A 20,882-nucleotide genomic window follows, 5' to 3' on the forward strand; every position below is an offset into this window, starting at 1 on the left:
CTTCAATTACAGGTCAGGAAAGGGTCCACATCAACTGACGTCATCCCCGTGATCAGACTTATTTAAGGAGCCAATCAGGTACACACATCACTGCCTTTCTGACTCCACCCAAATTGATCAAACCACATCAGGGAAGGGAAAAGCCCCACCCATTCATGTGCCAGAGATGGGTACCAAGTTGGTGTCATTTCCCAGAACACAGCAAAATGAGGGGGGAAACCATTCACTTAAGTAAATGCTGAGAGGTGCTCGTCTCCCTTCTGTCTGGCAGCACTGCTTGGCTGTCATTCAGCAAACCTCTGCACTGGTACGGCCAATGAAAAGAGGCTGTCATCAGAAACAGACAGGAAACGAGAAAGACAGAGGACACACATAAGGTAAATAAAGAGCGATGGAGGGTATCTGCTTCTGAACAAGGCTTATTATCTTAAGAAGACAGATTCACTGATACCTTACTAAAAGCAGTCTCTTGATGCAGTGTATGACTTGTTCATTTGTAAAAGATGTGAGCGGAAATGTGGTTCTGTTTCCTCCATATTAACAACATTCACTACCTGTCTTTTAGGAGCCTCTCAGAATTAAAGGGCTCCAACAGTACTCTGGCTTGGGCAAGCCTGTTGTGATTTCGACAGGCTGAAAGAGAAACGCAGGCCGCCCACATCTTCACTCCTTCAGGGAGTCACGCTGCTCAGAAAGCAGGTCATTTAGAGGAATATCGTGCACACGGAGCAAAAAGCTGAAGCCAGTTGCCGACACACAGTCTGTCCCCCTGCTGTTCGCAACTTGCTTTTTGTTTCATATTTCAACACTAACATCATCTGATTGGAACTGTCCAGACTTAGTCAGACTGAGTGAAGTATCGGGAAACAAGGCAGGACAGGACAAAACAATAAACACGCCTGAAATGTGAAATTAACCCCTCCAGCTTAATTTCAAGATTTTAAAAATCTGAAAACAAAAAGTGTTGGAAGAGCAGATTATGACAATATCCCAGTTAAGGCACAGACACAAGTGCCCTTTTGCCAGATCTGGGACAGTATAATCTGAGCTTTGTCCTGCCATGCTCTGGCCTTCATTACTACGGAGTGCTGTTTAACCCAAATTTATGACTCAAAACACTCACTCCATTCCCCTCAAGTATAATCACGGTGCCCACTCCTACATTGTTGTATCCCCATCAGCTTCAACAACAGTTGAGCAGTTCTTTGAAACCACATTTCTAACTTACCACAATGCTTCATTTTAGCCCATTTAACTCCAATATTTCACCATCAATGTCCTAATCCTTTGCTTTTTTTTTTTAAAGCATCTACTGAGTTTCTAGATGGGCGAAGCAGTTTTTAGTAAGGGCTGGGTCAGCGGAGAGTGCCGGGGAGGTTACATCAAGGGAGATACCAATTATAGCTCCCTCTCCCACAGCGGCGGAGCCCACTAATACACATCCTGATTGCCATCCTGGAAGAAGAGGCAGACGTCTCATTTCCACCCGGATCACTGAAGAACTCTCCTTGGAAAAAAAAGGAAATTAGAATCCCCCCCCCTCCTCCCTGCAGATGTGACCCAATTTAGGTAGCTCCTCTCAGCGCACAAGGACTCAAAATATCATTAACTAAATAAGCTTCTCACCTATGCTGCCCCTTGTGACACAGCTACTGGACAAGATCACAAAGTAGACACATAGGTGAACTGATTGGTGAAATGGCTCCCTTTAGTGCGACACAGAATTGGATTAATTCACTGAACATCCATTGTAGTAGATGTTTTTAAGGTGAATCTAAGTATAGGTTTTACCCTAAACTGTGAAGCCTTGGTCCATCTCAGTGGCAGATGGAGACATCAATGAATATAATTACACCACAACGCTGCCTATGATCTGCTGACTGAGGGAATATGCAAACAGATACACATCAATTTCTGCAGCCACGCGCCTCTACATTATTACATTTTGATGAAGTGCGCAGACTGATCAAGGCAGATGAATGAAACTGGTAGCAGAAATGCTCCCTGCATGAGGTCTTTCATCTGTTCAGCCTTTTTCCTCGATATTTTTGAGGAAGAAACAGCCTCTCATTACCCTTGATTGCCCTTCCTCTTTTTCCACCATCATGCCTTCGTAGAACCCCCAGCTTTTTCTGATTTTAGCTCATCTTATCTCCAAAATGCAACCATCAGTTTTCTCCAGCCCTCCTCCCCTCCCCCTGTGCCTTGAGTGTGTTGCTGCTGCTATACGGCCTTTGTCCTTACAGTTTCATTGACAGCTCCCTTTAAACTTGCTAAAATGCACCCTCCACCCCCAAACTCCCTGTAGGCTCCAATCAATCGACTTTTGGCCTAAACCAATAAGAGCACCGGCTGTAACGAGACGCAGTCTACTTCATGATGAGGTTTAATGCATTCAGCCCACGACGTATGCACATAAACAATCGATTATGGGAGCTGGGATGGGCAAAAACATACACAGAAGTACATCAAGGTCTATTAAACTGGCTCTAAGACGTCTGATCTTTCCTCATGTCTTCTGATTGAGCAACAAAAGGTGATTTAAACTGGAGCGTCTCTTCCACTAATCTCTGATCTGAGACTGAATCTCATTACTACAGTAAATCCCAAGGGGACTCTCCCTCATATATATTTGAAAACACATACACACACATAACCCCCGCTTCAGCTTCTGAACCAGACAGTTTGTAACAAAGCAGAGCAGGGGCTGTGAAGGAATGCCAGTCTTTAATACGGGCACCGGCCCAGTAGAACTCGTTCACCTTTGACCTTCAGATCCAGGGCTACCACACAAAAAAGACAGGCCACACCGAAATGGACCACCAGTTAAGGATGAAAAGAATCCACAAAGCATCCAAACCGGACCTGGCCTGAGGGTAGGAGGGGGTGAAGGGAGACTGAAAGAGGGGAGATAACAGGAGAAGGAGCCCTGTGTTTGGCCGGGGAGGCGTGGGACGGTGAATGGCAAGAGAACACAGAGACGGTGGGAAGAGCAGTGGGACGATCACAGCTCTCCCTTTGTGTCTGCAAGTGGCCTCTCAGGACATTCCTCAATAAGGCCCAGGCATGGGGACGGATGGCTTAAGCATCCTTGGCTTTAAGTTTGTGTCTAGGCTTGATTTTTTTCTTTTATACCACTGTGTTGAATAAAGCCTCGGTCATAAAGCCTTTGCTCCTGGATGCACTTTAATTGCTTAGATATATTATGATGACACACCCCTACGCCACTGACAGCACTTTGTAGCCCTGTCATTGGCCTGCTACACCAGTGCTCAATCAAGTGTCAGTCAGTGGAGCTCCATTCATCAGATTTAACCAAAGCACAACAAACCACGCAGGAGGATGACAGGACAGCCCATCAGAAACAAGCTATTTGTAATTTTATAGGAATGTAAATCTGGACACTCATAGTCAACCAAACCTGACCAAAGTCCTGAATGACAGTAAAGGCTATACAAACAAGCAGACGTGTGGAAAACACCACAAAATCAATTGAACAAATAAACACATGAGTAAATTGAAGTGCACACCTGTTTGAGATATCCTCAAAAGTGTCAGTTGCCGCGACTTTCCAGCGAGCTCCTCTTCTGTTTCCACTCCCCCTTTATATGTCCTCCTTAATAATATAAAAAAAGATCCAGCTGTCCTTTTTTTCTGTCAGCTCTTGTGGCTAAACGCAGGCGAGCGGGACGTCCGCATGACAGGCGGCAGAGAGAAGGAGCCTGCTCCTCCACCCAGGGAGAGAGATACTGCCGGGTTTCCTCAACTGTACAGTCCAGCTATCAGCTGCCAGCATGCTCACAGCGCGCTGACACAGTCCATTTGAGGAAGGAGCCTTACTCGATACCTCACCCGCTCCTCTCCCTCCCTTTCTCTCTACTCACTCTCTCTCTCTATTTTGCTGTCACTACCATTAACATGAAGGCTCCACCCAGTGGTCATTCCTTTCCCTGCCTCCTCTGAACACAAATTATACACAGGCATATATCACATACTGGTTATCCACATGTCTTCCTGTCAATACTAATATGTTGATTTAATATGAGTTGTGGTTACAGGCACTGATTTTATAGATATAGGCTAAAGTATTTGAAAATAAATTTGGGGGTTAATAAAGAAACCAGGTGTTCACATCTAAGAAGCTGGAAACCTCTTGTTCTGACCCCTTTTCTATAAAATATTGCTAAAATCAATAATCAAATTAGTCGCAGATGAGTAGTTGACACGATTGATTTACTGTTGCAGTTCTACAGCACTTATATTCACTTCATAATACACAAACAAACTGTGTTTTAGATGATAAGCTGCTATAACTTAAGGCCCAGACCCAGCGGCCCAAAAGAGAAAACATAAATAAAAAGGGCCTTATATTAAAACTGGGTCATACTTCAAAAGGGGGATTTATTCCAAAGTCACATGAAGCATGGGGTTAATATAATTTCATCTTTTCACTAAGTCCAGAGAAAACAGTACTGAACATCCAGTACTGACATCTAGTCACGTTCCAGAGAGACAGTAAGGAAGTCATCGGCTCTATGAGCTGTAGTTATGAGTCAGCACTTTCAGACAGGTCTCCTCTCTCCTCATCAGTCATGCGACCAGTCATGCGACCAGTCATGCTATCGTTATCACCTCCAAACTCCGGTTTAACAAAAGATTCTGTGTGAAAGACAATCACGTATTTTTGTGTTAAGAATAATGCAAATGAAACATGCTAAAAGATTGCTCAAGAATCCCAGCATTCCTCTCCGTGGCCCCCCAAGCAGCTGGTTTTTTACAGCATGAGTGTGAACTTGCCCCTGGTTCGTCCCCAGCACAGAGCAGACGTGAGCGCTTGTCTCATGTCTGAGCGTCTTTGATGAGTCAACATGGAGCCCTCTGCTGTCTGCACTTTGCAGCCCCAGAGTAACGGAGCTTCCTCTGACGACAGTCAATATGGGATCCACGTGTTAGCAGGGTTATAGCCAGTTCTGACATGGAGCTGACAAGTGATGATTTATATCCTGTAGTAAATGGAACTGCAACAGAGACGAGACTAAACAAGAAATCTGTTGGGCCCACATCTAATATTCATTCAGGAAGAAATCTTTAAGGCGCTGAGGCACTTTTTTCTTGAGAGACAGATGCCTCAAATTCTTTCCAACAGGAAAAACACGCTCCCTTCATCATGCTATTGCTATCAGTATCGTTATTATGCACCAAAAAACCCTATTAAATCAAGAACAGACACTTTCTTTCTGGTTGCCTTACGTTTTTCTGGGAAATGTAGGAAATCTGAGTGTAGTGCTCGAGTGACCCAGAGAGGTAGTGAAGCAAAGGAGCGAGCATATTGTAAATATAATGTGGAGACAGAGAAATTAATGTTACTTTCTGATTGTTTCACAGTGGTTATGCTCAAGAGAACAATTTAGCACACCTCTGCACAACCCTGCAGGAGGGTGTGAGATTTTCTGTCTATGTAGCCGAAGCCGCACTTCATCCCTGTGAGTGGCCTCTCTGCTGTGCCGTTTGTCCACCTGCTGGGGGCTACACATCACTGTCTAATGATATGACACCCAGGTGTGTCCCAATCACAGCAAAATAATAAGACAATATAGACGACAGGGGAGATTCTCTACAGAAAAAGACAGAATCTCAAACTATTTTAGTATGACAAGTGATGACTGAGAGGCAATATGTTAATGAGTGCATACATTATTTTTTAGACTAATCGATTTTACTATAAACATTACTTTTTCATCCCTATAATTATATTTTATTATATAATCCCGACACCCAGAGTGAACTCAAAACTATAGAGGATACCAAGCCTTCACAAAAAGATGGCAGCCTGCCGTCCCACATGAGAACACGAGCATCCCCAGTCTGCTCTCTGTGTGTGAAGGAATGCTTAGACCAGAGGATGTGACTGGGTGGGAACTGGAGCTGGAGAACGTATAGCAAGGCCTTTCACCATACACACAGCTTTGGTGTAAAGCAAACATACAGGCAGCTCTACAGCACAAACATCCTGCAGCTGCACACATTCAACCCACCATTATAACCACAAAAGATCAGCTATCTTTAATAATCCCCGGTCGATTTTATTGGAATTTATCAACGTTATTTGTTTTGATAGGCCGGCGTGGAGGCTTCTCAGTGTTTTCCCTTAAAAGCGGAAGTGCTATTTAAACCCACAATGCATGCCTTTGTGCTCGGATGCTGTTGGCCTTGATTCTTATCGGGGCTGTCCTACTATCAACATCCTCTCTTGCCAGTAAAACACACACATCCAGAAAATACATGACTAGGAAAGCCAAAAGAGCCACCGATCTTTTTTCTCTCTAAGCGGCTTTATTTTTGTCTCAGTGTGAATTTTCTTTAGCAAAGCAGTTAGGAAATTTCAGCCCACACGCAAACTGATAAGTCACTTTCCGTCAAGCATGTTGTCAAACTCTCAGCTTCCTGTTTGTGAGCCGTTCTCAGAGTTCAGGGGAGGAGCGAGAGCTGGGTGGCTGCACCCACCCATCCTGTGGGAAAGGCATTAAAATAGCCATTCTTCCTTGTTCATGACTTTAATCCTTCAACTCTATCACAACATTGGTGGCATGCACTGTGATCTGAACAGTGCACAAAACACAGGGCTCGCAAAATGACGCACACAATGCAGCTATACAACTCAGCACGCATTGTTCGGCCCTTTGGCGAAGTTGCTATGGTGCTAGATCTTTCTCAATGCATTCTTAACACACACTATACCAACAGTAACTTCCTCAAATTACTTGAAAAATCATCATGTAATGTCATGGACTGATGCTTTAAATTCTGCAGCCCAAACAAATTTTACACAAATAATGCTGAGCAGTAACCAAACCCTGACATGCACCAGAGGCGTCACTGGTAAGCATATAAGCACACTTCTTTAAAATGCATTCTCTACGGAGTTCCCGCAGGCGCCATTTTGAATTGCCCTATCAAAAGGACTGATCACAGAGTTTTGTCTTGTATGAGGAATATGACTCGAGGCGTGTCTGTGCCTGCTGCAGACAAACCTGAATTCACTCATAAGTGCTAAGAGAAAGGAGAGGAAAATCAAGTGCAGGCTGAACTGTGCAGGTAAGAAAGAGAAGGAAATCTGCAAGTGAAAAATTCTGGTGCAATTTTGATTCCTAAAAAAGAAAAGGAAAGCCATATGTGTTACTTAACATGAGTCTGACTGAGATACGAAAAAGGGTATCATTGCCAAATTGAAGCGTGGGTGGTTGGTAAACTTGTGCCACACTCTTTCAATCTCACACTCTCACACCTCAAACAAAGGACCAGCTGATCTGTCTGAGAAACACAAAGGAAAAGGTTTTTTTGAATGCAAACAGTATGCAAATCAGCCATAACTATCAACTGTTTTAACGGCAGAGCTCGTCAGGTAAATAATCGTGTTATTTTGACAGGCAGCACACCCAAGTTTAGACCAGGGATGCATACTAAGTATTGTGCTTTTTTGAATGGTCTGTTGATTGTTTTTTAATTAAGAGACTAAATGTTTTGTCCATAAAATGTCAGAAAATATTAAAACACAAAATCTCTAAGTTCAATATGATGCAGACTGCCTCAGCAAATATTAATCACATCAAATAAAAGAGAAGAACAGCATATTCTTGCATTTGAGAGAAAGATAAATACCTTTAACAACTTTTACTCTTGTATCAAAATTGATGACAACTAATGTTGATCATGGATCATGAAACAGGCTCCACATTTTAAAAGCGAAAATAATTTGTAGCTTGGCTCTTGACAAAATAATTACGTTTGATTCTCGTAAACTTAAATAAATAACTCTAATAACTTAAAATTCTCATCAACTACCTTTTAAGATCTACTTAAATTTTTCTCATTTGATTTTAATTTGATAATCTGCATTTTTGGGCTAGTAGTAGCCTAAAACTAAGGTGGTCTGAAGAAAAGCTTTTTTGATATAGGCCTATTATAGTCTAAACAAATACTTGATAGTTAGTGATAGACCAAAAAAACTCATAAAGCAATGAAATACAAATTGATCACAGATCGACATCCAGTCGGACATTACTGTGATAGATTACTGTGGTTTAAATACTGAATGCCATTGTTTGATTGGTGATACCGCCCTAAAAAATGTGAGCAATGCAGTCTGGGTGTTGCTGAGCTACCAAACACAAGGCCCACAACAACACCCCTGTAAAGTAAATACGCATTTACCCAATTTAATTGTAGCAGTACCTATACAGAAAGAACACCGGCCTGAGTGGAGAAGAGAGCTGCAACCGCTGCAGAAAGAAGGCTGAAATATGATTATGGGGAGATGATGACGGCTATCAAACACGGGCATCATAGTGCCAGGCAGGGCACAATGTTGTAGAGGGCCCATTAGAGCTCTCAGCGCCTCTCATTAGGGAACCATTAGTGACAACTACTTTAACTTCCCAGACCACCCACCTATAAGTGGCAGAGACAAATGGACTCGCAGAGAATCGACTGTTCCCCTCTCTCATCTCTCATCCCCGTAAAAACAATGCAGCAGTGTGCCAGGCAGGCTGAGCCGGGGCCAGTGAGGCAAAGAGTGTAGAAGTTCTCCTCTCTCTCCATCAGCAGAACAAAAGAGCAGCAGCGTATAACAGGATCAGGCAGTCAGACGTTCACTGTTCCCTAACAGGATTAATAGTGACGCAAGTCAAGGGTGCTGATTAATTCTATCAGGCTAACCAAGTCAAAGAGATGGAAGCTGCCTGTCAACAAAGACTTTCTGTCTAACTTCAAAGCCTGCGCACTCATTTATTGCTATAAAGTAATAAAGTCTGTGGTGATAATAAAAGTATCACAAGCCATGGGAAAGAATTACAACCATCCTTTAGCCTAATACAGTTTACAACATTACAGCTCTTACACTGGGCTTCTCAGTTAAACAATATGGTTATTTTAAGGTAACCTATTCAAAGGCAGAAAAGAAAACTAACATGTAGGCTAACATGAATAATAGTGTGTTGCTTTCATGCTGACACTGGAGAAGTAACTGCCTGCTCTCACACCTGTTGCTGATGAAAGCTTGAAAAATGACACAAAGGATGTCCTCTCTATTGCAAAAGTTGTGTTAAAAGTAGGCTATTTGTACATGTGCAGTTACTTGTGACATAGCTAACTTTTTATCATATCACAGTAGGAAAAGCGCAGGCGTTTATAGCAGCATTAATGATGGCTGTATTCCCTTTAGCTGATTCAATTTTACGGTCCTGGTAGTGTGCATGCGGACTGCCTGTCATGGCTTCCTCAGACACCTGAATAAAACAGAACCCTTGTTAAAGTTAATATTGTTATTGTTAACACCTGGGCTTTTCCTCCTGTTGTGAAAAAAAGCCCATAGTCTTTTTCAAAAGTTTTAAATTTAAACTCAACGGTTTTTTTTATTTTTATTAATTTGTAATTGTATATACTCAACTGCAAACTGACATAAATTACAATATGCGTCTTATTTTGAAGTTGTAGGTGTTATTATTTTGTTAAAGTGGACAATATGTCAAATGAAATTAAATATGCTCAAAAGTTGGCTCAGTACAACAGTGATGGCACAAATGGTGACACTGTAAACAAGGCCACACGTACCAGCATTCACTTCACATTTGGTTTCTGACAATTTACAATTCAGCCACATAGCTCCACACTACACAAGCAAACTTCTCATAAACAAGTTTTCGACGACACACCGTCCAGTTAAAACGTCAAAAGACATTGGAGACGAAGAAAAATGTCTTTTCAAGACTGTTTCACTCACCTACTCCGTCTTCCGATTTTAACACCATGCTGGCTGCCTGGCAGGATCGAGTTCAAAAAAAGTTTCTAGATGTTTTCGAGCTTCAAAACTCCCACCAGACGATTATCGGTAAATATAAAAAGACCTTGTCTTTTTTTAAGTTTTTCTGAGTCGAGTTAACTAAACACACTTGGGAACGGTTTCTTCGGTAAGAGAAGAGTGGCTTCGTATCGCCAGCTCAAGGGAGTGGTTTACACAGACGGAGGACTTTAACCAACCAACGTTTCATGCGCGCGAGCTTCTGTCAAGACTAGCAGAATAAAATCCACTAGCTTCCGGTCATTACTTTCAAAATAAAAACCCCAAGCGCGAATGCGTTGCAAATGTTTTCGCCTTTTTTCCCCATTTCGGATTTCTTATTATTATAAATGTATTTATTTGCACTGTAACTTGTATTGTTATATTTTATAACTATCTTTTTATATTTTAGCTTGTTTTAGCTTCTTATATTGTATTTTACCTTCACTTTGCCTTTGTCTAATGTCTTGATTTATATTGTTTCTTTGCTTATGTTGTATTGTGTAAAGCACTTTGAACTGTATTGTGCTACATAAATAAACGTGCCTTTTTTATCGTAGGCCTAATTCTTTCATTAAATTTGTTTCCACAAAGGCATCGGGAATCGCACCTGCGCAGTAAGTTGAACAAAGGCTTCTTAGTCTTGCAGCATTTCAGTAGGTTATATGAATTAAACAACTTTACTTTTAATGTATTTTAAGTCCTATATTTAAAAAAAAAAAAAAAAAAAAGATTATAATAAGCTATTCCTTCATCATTGCACTGTATTTCGCCAAACGTTTACAGAGAAATAAAATATTTGCCATTAATGGACTCTTATGTTTACGGAAGGTCTGCTCCATATCCGGTAAGTGTCTTCCATCTCTGCTGACTTGACATAGCTTCGGCTGAAGGTGCAGCAAATGGTCCAGATGACGCGTTTACCGTCTGCGTTCCCACCCTGTTGCCTTGGGCACTGCTCTCTCTCTCTCTCTCTCTCCCTCTCTCTCTCTTTCTTTCTCACTCACACACCCACACACGCACACACACACACCCACCCACACACACACACAGTAAACTGTTGTTGGGACAGAGTTGAGTGGGGGCAGGGAGACCTATGTGATTGACACACACAGATACAGCAGTTCATTCCTGCTGATCTTGCGCTTGTTGTTGCGCTTTAATTCACCACATCCGCTGAGAGAAGACGTGTGTGTTCAGTCAGTCGGAAAAAAAATAGCAACAACACCTGTCTGTGGCTTATAGCGGACTATTAGAACACTTGAAACACCTGCTGAATATTCAAACGATAGAAAACCACCGTATAAATCTGATATCAGTGCAGAAATTGGGCCTTTTCTGTGATTACCTTACCTTGATTTAAATGCTTTGCTCCTCCTTTGTAACGTTTCAGTGGTTTCATTAAAGAGTTGTGTGTCATTACACTGTCTCAATCACACAACTAAAAGTAAGTGAAATCACTCCATCAAGACTAGAACCAAGTACAAATTCTGCACAGAGTAATATACCATCAATTGCACCATTAAAACAAGTTTGCTGTTTCAACTTTCATGTTTCATCCTGGCCCATCAACACACAGTATAAGTGATAAATGTGCCTGCTGCTTGTATAGCACCTGCTCGTCTCTGCTGCTGCTCTGTGAGATATGAAAGAGCTGAGCCTGTCTCTGCCTGTTAATGGGTGCAGGGGAGAAAAGAGGAATGCTGCATCTCAGCCAGTGAAAGAGACCAGGAGAAAACACCTTCAATGTTTTCCTTTTTCACCTTCCTCCAATCCTATCTAATGCATCACGGGAGAAAAAGGTTCAAAAGACCGAACTTCTCGCTGCATTTAAATTTTGTCCTATAAGCCGAACACTGAGATTTTTTCTGCAGACCAGAGAGTAAAATCATGTTGCTCTTGAAAGGCCTTAGTGTGCATGGCCACTTCATTTAAGGGGCTTGTCCTCATGCTGTGCACTGTGAATGCGTCTGTTGTGCTGCCCTAACTCAACAACTGACAATGTACTCTGTGTGAAGAGAACCCTGTTCACACAAAGTTTCAATTCATGGTTACGTCTTTATCCACCCATTCCCCGGAGAACTGCTGTAAATGTGTGCTATAGAACCCGGAACAAGAGAAACCAGAGAGACGTTTGACCTTTAGATCAATCAGTGCATATCAACGCGCTGTTGTCTGCAATTTCCTGATGCACGAAGACATGCAGAACTGATCCCCGAGTTAATGTGTGACGTTCATGCAGAGTTTCGCAAACATCAAGTTAGCGTCAGACTAGATTATGAAACGTAAAGAGGGTTTTGTTCTTGCATGTTAGATGCAGTTGATTATACGTTTCAATGAGCTGGAGAAATTCCTCAAAAAGACAAATACTTCAAGTTATTGCAGGGTGCTTCAGATAGATTGCAATGCTTTCAGGGACTTTAGACTGGATTGGATCATAAAGGCAGGTAACACTATCCTATTGCCCCTATCTGTGCTATTATTACCCAATCAAGACACAGCTTCTTATGCCATCTTTCCAGCAGAATGAGCTGAAATCCTCTCACTAACACCCGGAACATTTAAACCTCACACAAGCCACAGCAAATAGATGTTGTTCGGTTTTATCGTACTAGATTAAGCCTTAAGGATTACAGGAAAGATCCTGGAAAGTGCCTCCCATCGAGAGTGAAACAGCAGGCCTTTTCTTCTGTGTACCAGCTGATCGGATAATCAGACCTACTGACTTTGAACAGCAAATCAGCATGAGAATGTGTGTGCTATATTTATCCTCTCCATGCAGGTCAATGATGAAACCCTCACATTCAAACAATTAACCTAACAAGCATGTTTTTGAACTGTGGAAGGAAGGGAGGAGGGAACCCACGCATGCGCGGGGAGAACATGCAAACTCCACACAGAAAGGCCCACATCCTCTGAACCTTCGAGCTGTGAGACGACAGCGCTAACCACAGCCCGGGTCTAGAGATAATGACTTAGTATCTGAGCGATGCTACAAGATGCTTACAACAAACGGCAAAGTTTTTCAAACTCTTAGCCAAGATTTATAATGGAGGTTTTCATCATCAGGATTATTCTTAAAGGGCCAGTTTGCCAATTTTCAACCTCAGTCCTATCATGCTATCATGGGGAGCTAATGCCATTATTGTGGGGAAAAAAATGCAATTCCACTCTGTGCCTTTGGAGGAAGCTATCCGTTTCGCCAATGGGCCCTGGAAAACCGTCAGACTACGTAAAAAGCGTCATCTGGCGGAGGCCAGGGAGCTTGATAAACCGCAATTCCTCAATCTAGGACGCCCGCCTCCGATGTCATGTCTGGTTCAAAATCATCCGGTTTGAACTGTAGACTGCAGACCTGAAGATTTTTTAGATGATCCACCGGTGTATTTTTGTTGTATTCCAGCGTCTCTCGCTGGGCCTTTCCCTTCAGAGGGAGGGGCGCAACGCACACTGGGTGTTGTAGGAATGTGGAATGGGCGAAACCACAAGCTGTTTGTACACAAGCCACAAGCAACTTTCTCCACAGCTATGGCACCAATTTCAAATATCATTGCTTCTATCGATTGCAGACAACACCAGCTTTGACTAACAGGGTGAATTGCTCCTGTAATAAGGCCGGGCAACTCGGGCAAAGGCAGAGAAGACAATACTGTGCAAGTTAACTGATCATTGTTTAATCTGTGCAGTCATCCTTTAATGTGGGGCCTTCTTGGAGAGAATACAGGAACTAGTCCCTGCTGCGCCAGCCTGGTAAATGTAGTGACCGAAACCGAAAAAATAAACTTATTTATGTAATTTCCTTAAAACTCTTACAATGCACCCGATGTTCCTGAAGTTGCAGACAGGATCCACTTGTTTAACTCTGTGCTTTAAAATGATCAAAACTTGATAAAAATTGTTCTGTGTGAGAAAATAATGCAAAGAGAAGAGATGCCAAGGGCGACCCCTGCTGCTCAGCTTCCGCAATTACAGTTCTATCTGCAGATTTACCTCGATACACATACACATACACACACACACAGGATATCATACATGATATCTAAAAGAGATAGTGCGACCTAATAACGCAAATAAAAGCAACATTAACATTAAGCGGCTGGTCAGCTGCACTGTGTTGTGTCACTTCACATGATGCCATGCCTGTGTTTTAGCTGCATCTTTGCCTAAGAAGCATAATTACTAAAAAAAAGTACAGGCTTGTTGAGAAACAGGACGTCACAACCAGTAAACACCAAACATGAAGTATGAGAAAAGATTACCACATGCATGCCAGGCATTCTTTGGCATAATCTGTGGCTGAAGTTTGGTTGCTCCATACCTGCTTGACTGCTTGCACAAGCTGATTTTGACTCTTGTACAGAAGCAGTCGGACTCAATGACACCTTTGTATCGAGGCATTACATAATTTGTTCCGGGTAAGAGGGAGGGCAGACCTGAGTGATTAATTACCGACATGAGTCAAAAGAAATAACGAGGTTATATGTAGTTCTTGTGTCACTTCTTGTATGTGGCTGTGAGAGAGAAAATAACCGGTGGCAGGCGATAACTTCGCAATCAGAAACATAAAACTCTCACTCTCACTAATCTCATCTTTGTAGCTTGCACAAAAATACACCTGCAGAAATACTGCTGTCTTCACAAATGTTAGGACGAGGGTGTGAAATGCAGAGAGCTCCCGATGAAGCGGGACAGCTGACTAGAAGTCACTCTTCCTCGGGCCAGGCTCGCAGCATTCTGCCCTGCGTATATTAATGCCGTTAGCATGTTCGACCACGCAAGCAACATGACTGCCTTGATGGAATACAGGCTGACAAAGCATTTGTTCATCTGTAATCAATTATGCATAAGGCTGACTAATAAACAGTCTTATGGAATGGCTAAATAACCCTCCTGCTGTTCGGGGACGGATCGTGTCTGCCGGCATGAAAGCTTGATGAGGCCGGCATGTCGACACATTTACTGTGCAACAATAGGACTAGTTGCAACAGCCTGAAACACAACCAAGAACAGTATTTTCCAGTTTCGCCGCATGCCTGGTCTTTTCAAGCTATTTTATCAAGATAAAAACCAGGACATTTAAGAAAAACAAACCGTGCCAACAGAAATATCTTATTTGGCTCACAGAGCTGTGTGGATTTCATCTTCCTCTGTTTGCTTTCCCACACGCTCCCCTTTGAAGCAGCTCCCTGGCAGTCTGTCTCATACAGCATCCAGAACACGTCAAACAGTGCATTAACAGTGGAAAACAGGCCTGTCTCAGCGAAGATAAGATGTTACATTATGATCTTACGTATGTATGTAAGCGTTCACAGGAGCTTATTGATAAATTAGGCCTTGTAATCAGTGTGCAGAGGATTCTGTGTATTGCTTTAACATCATACAAAGTTTGCATCCGGGGGGGGGGGTTGAGATCCTTCAAAAGGTTGCAAGGAAAATCTGAGTGATTTAAGTGAAGATGTAATGAGGAACATATTTCTGTTACCAAAGTTCGGCTGATTTTTTCTGATGTTTTGAACATACTTAAATATTGCAAAGTTTGACCTAACTTGGAAGAGGAATCTAAGAAGGGGAAATCAGACTAAGGTTGAACTGTTCAATGCTCTAAGACATGCAACCTGTGATAAGGAGCTACTTAAGTACTTGTGTTCGGGTGAAATTGGCTTCAAAGCGGTAATCTCGAAGATCTCAGTTTGATTCTGTTTGGCGGCACCTTTGGCGATAAAAGGTAATTGTGTGAGCACACTTCCCAGATATCCAGACACTGTTGCATGTGTGACGTCCACGGTTGTAACGGTTGTGACTCTTGACTTTCCTTTTCAGACTGTTTGCCTTCATCTGAGCGTCGAATTTGTTTCTTTTTCTTTGGATTTTCACTTCTTGTTGAAGTTGTATCTGTAGTCATCCATCTTTTCTTTGTTTGTTCAGCCATAGTAGATTACTGTTTACTCGCAACACTTACAGAGACCGGAAAAGCAGCCGCTTAGCTCCGCCTACCCTCTCTGGCAGACCAACCACTGTTGGCTGATGGAAAACGCGTCACTAACTGGGCGCCGCTTGTGATTTCTCCGCAACAGTCACCACAGACACCCATGCCGTGTCATGCTACATACTCAAACAGTATGTACTGCATACTGCCTACTAACCTGACTATTAGGATGCCGCTGGCATCATACTCAGAGCCGTCTTCTCTGTATCACGTGACTTAATCGTTTAGGTATGTCCGGTCCATCTCTGCCATAGTAGAAGCTGAATAGCCGCAATGCATTTTGGGGCGGTTGAGTACAACCAGTGAGCTCCCGTCTCATACTCAAACATCCGGGCCGATCTAGTATACATCCTGGCATTTCTCACATACACAAAATTGCATACTATGAGATGGGAACGCATGACATACTCAATTTTACATCACAGTTAGTATGATTAGTATGATTAGTATGATAGTATCCGGTTTGGGACACACGTCCAGTCTGTAATACTGCAAATGCAAAGGCTGTCATCAGTGGGCCATAGGCTCAATCACCATTGTGTTACCTCATTCAGCGATAGAGACTTAACAGACATTTATATAAATGACAATCTTCGAGATTAGAGCCCAAACACTTCACATTCATAATATTATCCCAAGCTGATGAAGTATTTTTTGAGCAGTCAAAGAGGCCAAGGATCTCGAGGACCCTAAAGTAGACGTCAGGGTTAAAGGGACACAAAAAGGCCGGGAACCACTTCTGTCCTGACGGTAGCGTCATCACCCACTGTCACTACTGCACCGTACTCTCCTTTACAACAAGCTGATGTGGCACATTTTCCTTGCGCACTCTCTGCTCCTGGCAGGCTTGTTTGTGCTCCCAAAGACATCGCTTTGTCCCCAGCTGCCCCTGGAGCCCACACAGAGCCATTTCCATGCCTGAGAGCCAAGGCCCCAAGCCAAGGTGCACCTGCCTCACAGCAAAGACGGCCCGCAAAACTGTGCTGCTATTAATCAGCTGAATTACTATCACGCCTGCTTTATCGGCATCAGTGTGTGAAGATTAATCGGGCCTGTTGAGTCACACTCGCAGTAACATTTACAGTTGGAAAGGGCGCTGACATAACACAGTATATGTGCTACATTAGTTTAGATGAGTGACTGAGAAGATTGGAACCACATGAAGTACATTTCTTGTTATTTCTCACTTATGTTTGAACTTCATCCGCTCGTGTCGAACAACACTTGGCTATATTTTAGTTGTGATTTAATAGTGCTGATGATAACAGCCATCCGATGAGTCACACATGAATCACTGACATGATTCACGATTAAAAACAGAAACACCAACGCATACAGAACACCGCCCAAGCTCTTCCCCGAATGTTACGCCTGCCATCTTTCATGCAGTTGAAGCAAAAAAAAAAAACTGACACGTGCAGGCGGGTGACAGCTGAAATTAAGCCTTTGGGATTGCTTTCAGCCCACAAATTGGACTAGAGGCTGAAAATTCAAACGACAAAGTAGCCTTGTATATCTAAGGAGAACTTTTTGTCTAAGTTATTTTGCATGCTCGACAAACTCTGCTGTCCCCACGTTCTGGATCCCAGAACAAAACAGATCGCTTCCATCTTGAATGTATGCTAAACTCACAAAGTCCCCTCTTCACACGCAGACTGTCCGTGGTGCTGATTCAGGTGTTTTGAAATCACTGAGACAGCACCGCTTCCCCTTGTTACGCACCCCGTCAGCTGATTCACAACAGCCAAGAGACGCAGCTTTAGTCATGTCAACGCGGTCTGACAACAGCTTTAAAAATGCTCAGCAGTGTGAACCTCCTGTGTCGTGTAATGCGGTTGCAACACTTGCAAAAACAAACAACAACAACCCCAATTCAGATCTTTATACTACACTGTCAAATCTGGGAACATGAGGACAGATGGTGGGAAAGTCTTAGCCAGCTCCACTCCTGCCTGCTCCTCCGTCTGTAATCTGCCTGGGAAGCAGGGAGAGTTGTTTATCCAGGTTTAGGAGGTGATCTCCGGTAAACACAACACGGCCGTCCCTGTTATCGAAGGACACACAAACTGCTAACGGGAACAAGGAAGCGAATTTGTCATGCAACGGCCAAGCAGGAGCAGAAACACGATGGAGATGAGCGGCTGTGTTTACACCTGAAGCTTCAGTGCCGTTGTGGGTGTCTGAGTAAGGATGTGCAGAGTCAGCTTGTGCAACACGAGATTAGATCTGCTCAGTAAGTGTTAACATAAGCTCGCGCTCTCTGAGTGTGTGTGTGCACGGAGGTTTAAGTTGCGCTTAATGAGAGAGCCTCCTTAGCCACAAGAAGCTCCCTCTATTTCTGTCTGAGTGTTATCGTCTCTTTTGGTGCCATGTGTTAGTGCCGGCGGTCACACCAACACTTTGATTCAACAGGTTTTCTTCTTCTAAAACAGATTCAAACTTAAGTGACAGTGCTGCTAAATCACATGCACACCACCACCACAAATAAAGACAATTTTAAGGCCTGCAGTTGTGACTTTACCTGGATCCGGTTGGAGCGTCTTCACAGCTGGACACAAGAACGTCTGAAGGCTGGACACGCAGAGCTCACTCACGGTCCCCATAGCTCCACTGTGTTAAATCTATATCTGTGTGTGATGGTATGTCTCTCTTGGCGTCTCCTTCCTTACGCTTGAGAAGGAGGAATAGGGAAGTAGCACAGGGCCAGGCTTCCCCGCTGAGGCTGCTGGGAGTCACTCCGTCTCCAAGTGTAAGGTGCTGCTCTCTGTCACTCTGCTTCACCTAATCCTCCCCGGCTGGATAAAATCTCTCTCCTGCTTCCCCGAGCTGATCTCGCTCCACTCCACATTCACCTACTTTCTCTTCCCCCTCGATTTTTTTTGAATGTGCAACTTGCCAGGGCGCTGAAATCACTTCTGCTTTTCTCCCTGTTCCCCTTTTTGTGCTGGTGTCTCAGCCTCCCTCCATCCTCCTCTGCTCTCTCTCTCTCTCTCTCTCCTTCTCTCTCTCTCTCACTTTCTCTCCCACTTGCTACTTTCCATGCTAAATCAAGCAGACAATCTTGGACCTAACACATGTTTACACAAATGGAAAAGTCAGGTAGTATTGTTTTAAAGCTAATGTTTATGTCACAAGTTTTTACTGTTAAACTGCATCAAAGGCAAAATCAATTAACAATTAAGAATCACAGCGACTAATCTGCAGCACGCCGCTCTCTGCACTGTTTCTTTCAGCTTCTAGTCACTCATCGTTTTCGGCTTCAAAAGCCTTGTATATAAAATCAAGATTTCATTGTTGCTTGGCAACCGGGTAGAAGAAATGATCTGCTCCTGGGCAAAACACTGTGAGCCATTTGTTTTGACTTGATTATTTTCACGCCTATTGAGATTATTTACCATGGCTAAAGCACATTTTTGGGGGTCCTGGAGCCACAGAGCACATATGGGGATCTCACACACACACACATACGCACACACACATATTGACAACAAAAGAAACCAGTTTGTTTCTGCTGCAGATGCATAGATAATGAGCGGCAATTGATTTCCTTTTGGATTTTCACTTCCTCTTGTGGAGAAAAGCGGAAATATTTACCTCCACTCCTGAAGCGATGCTGCTCCGCCTGCTGCTCCGAATTAGCCGCCTGTCAATCAAACAAAGTGTCCTCAACAGCCTCTCTCATTCAGTAACAGTCAAGGATTCATTTTTCTTATCTACCCTGTCTGCCAATGACTCAAGCCAAGCAGGCATATCTGACACAAACTACACTTTGCATGGTTATGACATTACCTCCAATCCAACCATCACTGCCCAGTGTACCACCAGAGAGCCGTGTGCCTCACAGTGACCCCTGCATGAACTGCAAAGTCAGTCCTGACCACACTAAAATGCTGCAGCTGCACATCAGGCAGAGGAGAAGCCCTGTCACGGAAGGAACAGCAGCACGGCGGCACACAGTGAACTCAGCACGAATGTTTCTCTTCTCTTTTTTAGTATGCATACTCCCCCCGCTCAGCTCGGCTCCACGTTGCCTCTCTGAACAGGAGTGTGGTGTCAGCGACTTTCTGAGCACCTGCAGGGAGTGTAAACAAGGTAACAGGTTGGTGCATGATAGATGGAGATAGATAGATAGATAGATAGAGTATCCTGTTCAGGGTCGCGGAGGGCTGAAGCACATCTCAGCTGTCATTGGGCGAGAGGCTGGGTACACCCTGGTCTGGTCACCTGTCGATCACAGGGCTGAGACATAGAGACAGACAACCTTTCATGCTCACACCCACACCTACGGGCAATTTAGATTCACCAGTGAACCTAACGAGCATGTCTTTGGACTGTGGGAGGAAGTACCCGGAGGGAAGCCACGAATGCACAAGGAGAACATGTAAACTCCACACAGAAAGGCCCTGAACCGGGGTTCGAACCAGGAACCTTCTACGATGAGGCAACATCGTTAACCACTGTGCCACGGTAGAGCCCCTGGATATTTATATATATCAATATATTTTTTGATTATTAGACACGACAAATCACGCTGCATATTTTATTAAGTATTACAGATGTATTTTATTGTCTTCTTTGTAACTTTTTGGGAACTTATTTTACTCTTTAATGTGTCTACATGTTTTACGTTTATTCTTCGGTGTCTTCACTGTGATTATAGCTGCTGTAACAAAGTAATTTCCTGTAAATAATTAATAACGTATCTATATATCTTAAAGGGCCAGTTCGCCCTCTGTCCTATCATGCTATTAAGGGGAGGCCTTTGGAGGACGCTATCTGCTTCTCCAATGGGCCCTGGAAAAGCTCCGCCAGACTACGTGAAATGCGTCATCTGGCGGAGGTTTTCCAGGGAGCTCGCTAAACTAAACTTCCTCAATCTAGGACTCCCGCCTCCGATGTCATGTCTCGTTCAAAAATTGTCAGGTTTGAAATGTAGACTGCAGACCTGAAGGTTTTTGAGACAATCCACAGGTATATTCTTGTCGTATTTTGGACTGACAGTGGCTTTTTCCAGGGGCCAATTGCTCCTTTAATAAGCCCGGGCAACTCGGGCAAAGGCAG

At 43.4% G+C, this 20,882-nt stretch overlaps 1 protein-coding gene across 4 annotated transcripts in view; it reads right to left on the bottom strand.

Annotated features, from left to right (window-relative positions):
- Positions 1 to 20,882, bottom strand: part of cyth1a (cytohesin 1a) — a 41,986-nt gene that overhangs the window by 17,324 nt on the left and 3,780 nt on the right. The window contains exon 1 of one of the 4 annotated variants that reach the window (XM_069673978.1): positions 18,343 to 18,973. The exons of 1 other annotated variant lie outside the window; for it this stretch is intronic. In XM_069673978.1, coding sequence (XP_069530079.1) covers positions 18,343 to 18,424 — 82 coding nt within the window. In that variant the 5' untranslated portion in view covers positions 18,425 to 18,973. Of the gene's footprint in view, positions 1 to 3,530; positions 3,648 to 9,778; positions 9,990 to 18,342; positions 18,974 to 20,882 lie in introns of those variants that run through there. 2 more of the 4 variants (XM_069673979.1, XM_069673981.1) reach the window with 2 other exon arrangements.

This window comes from Semicossyphus pulcher, unplaced genomic scaffold (assembly GCF_022749685.1).
Source record: "Semicossyphus pulcher isolate SPU_LCO1_2020_fin unplaced genomic scaffold, fSemPul1.0.p SCAF_23, whole genome shotgun sequence".
Lineage (NCBI taxonomy): Eukaryota > Metazoa > Chordata > Actinopteri > Labriformes > Labridae > Semicossyphus > Semicossyphus pulcher.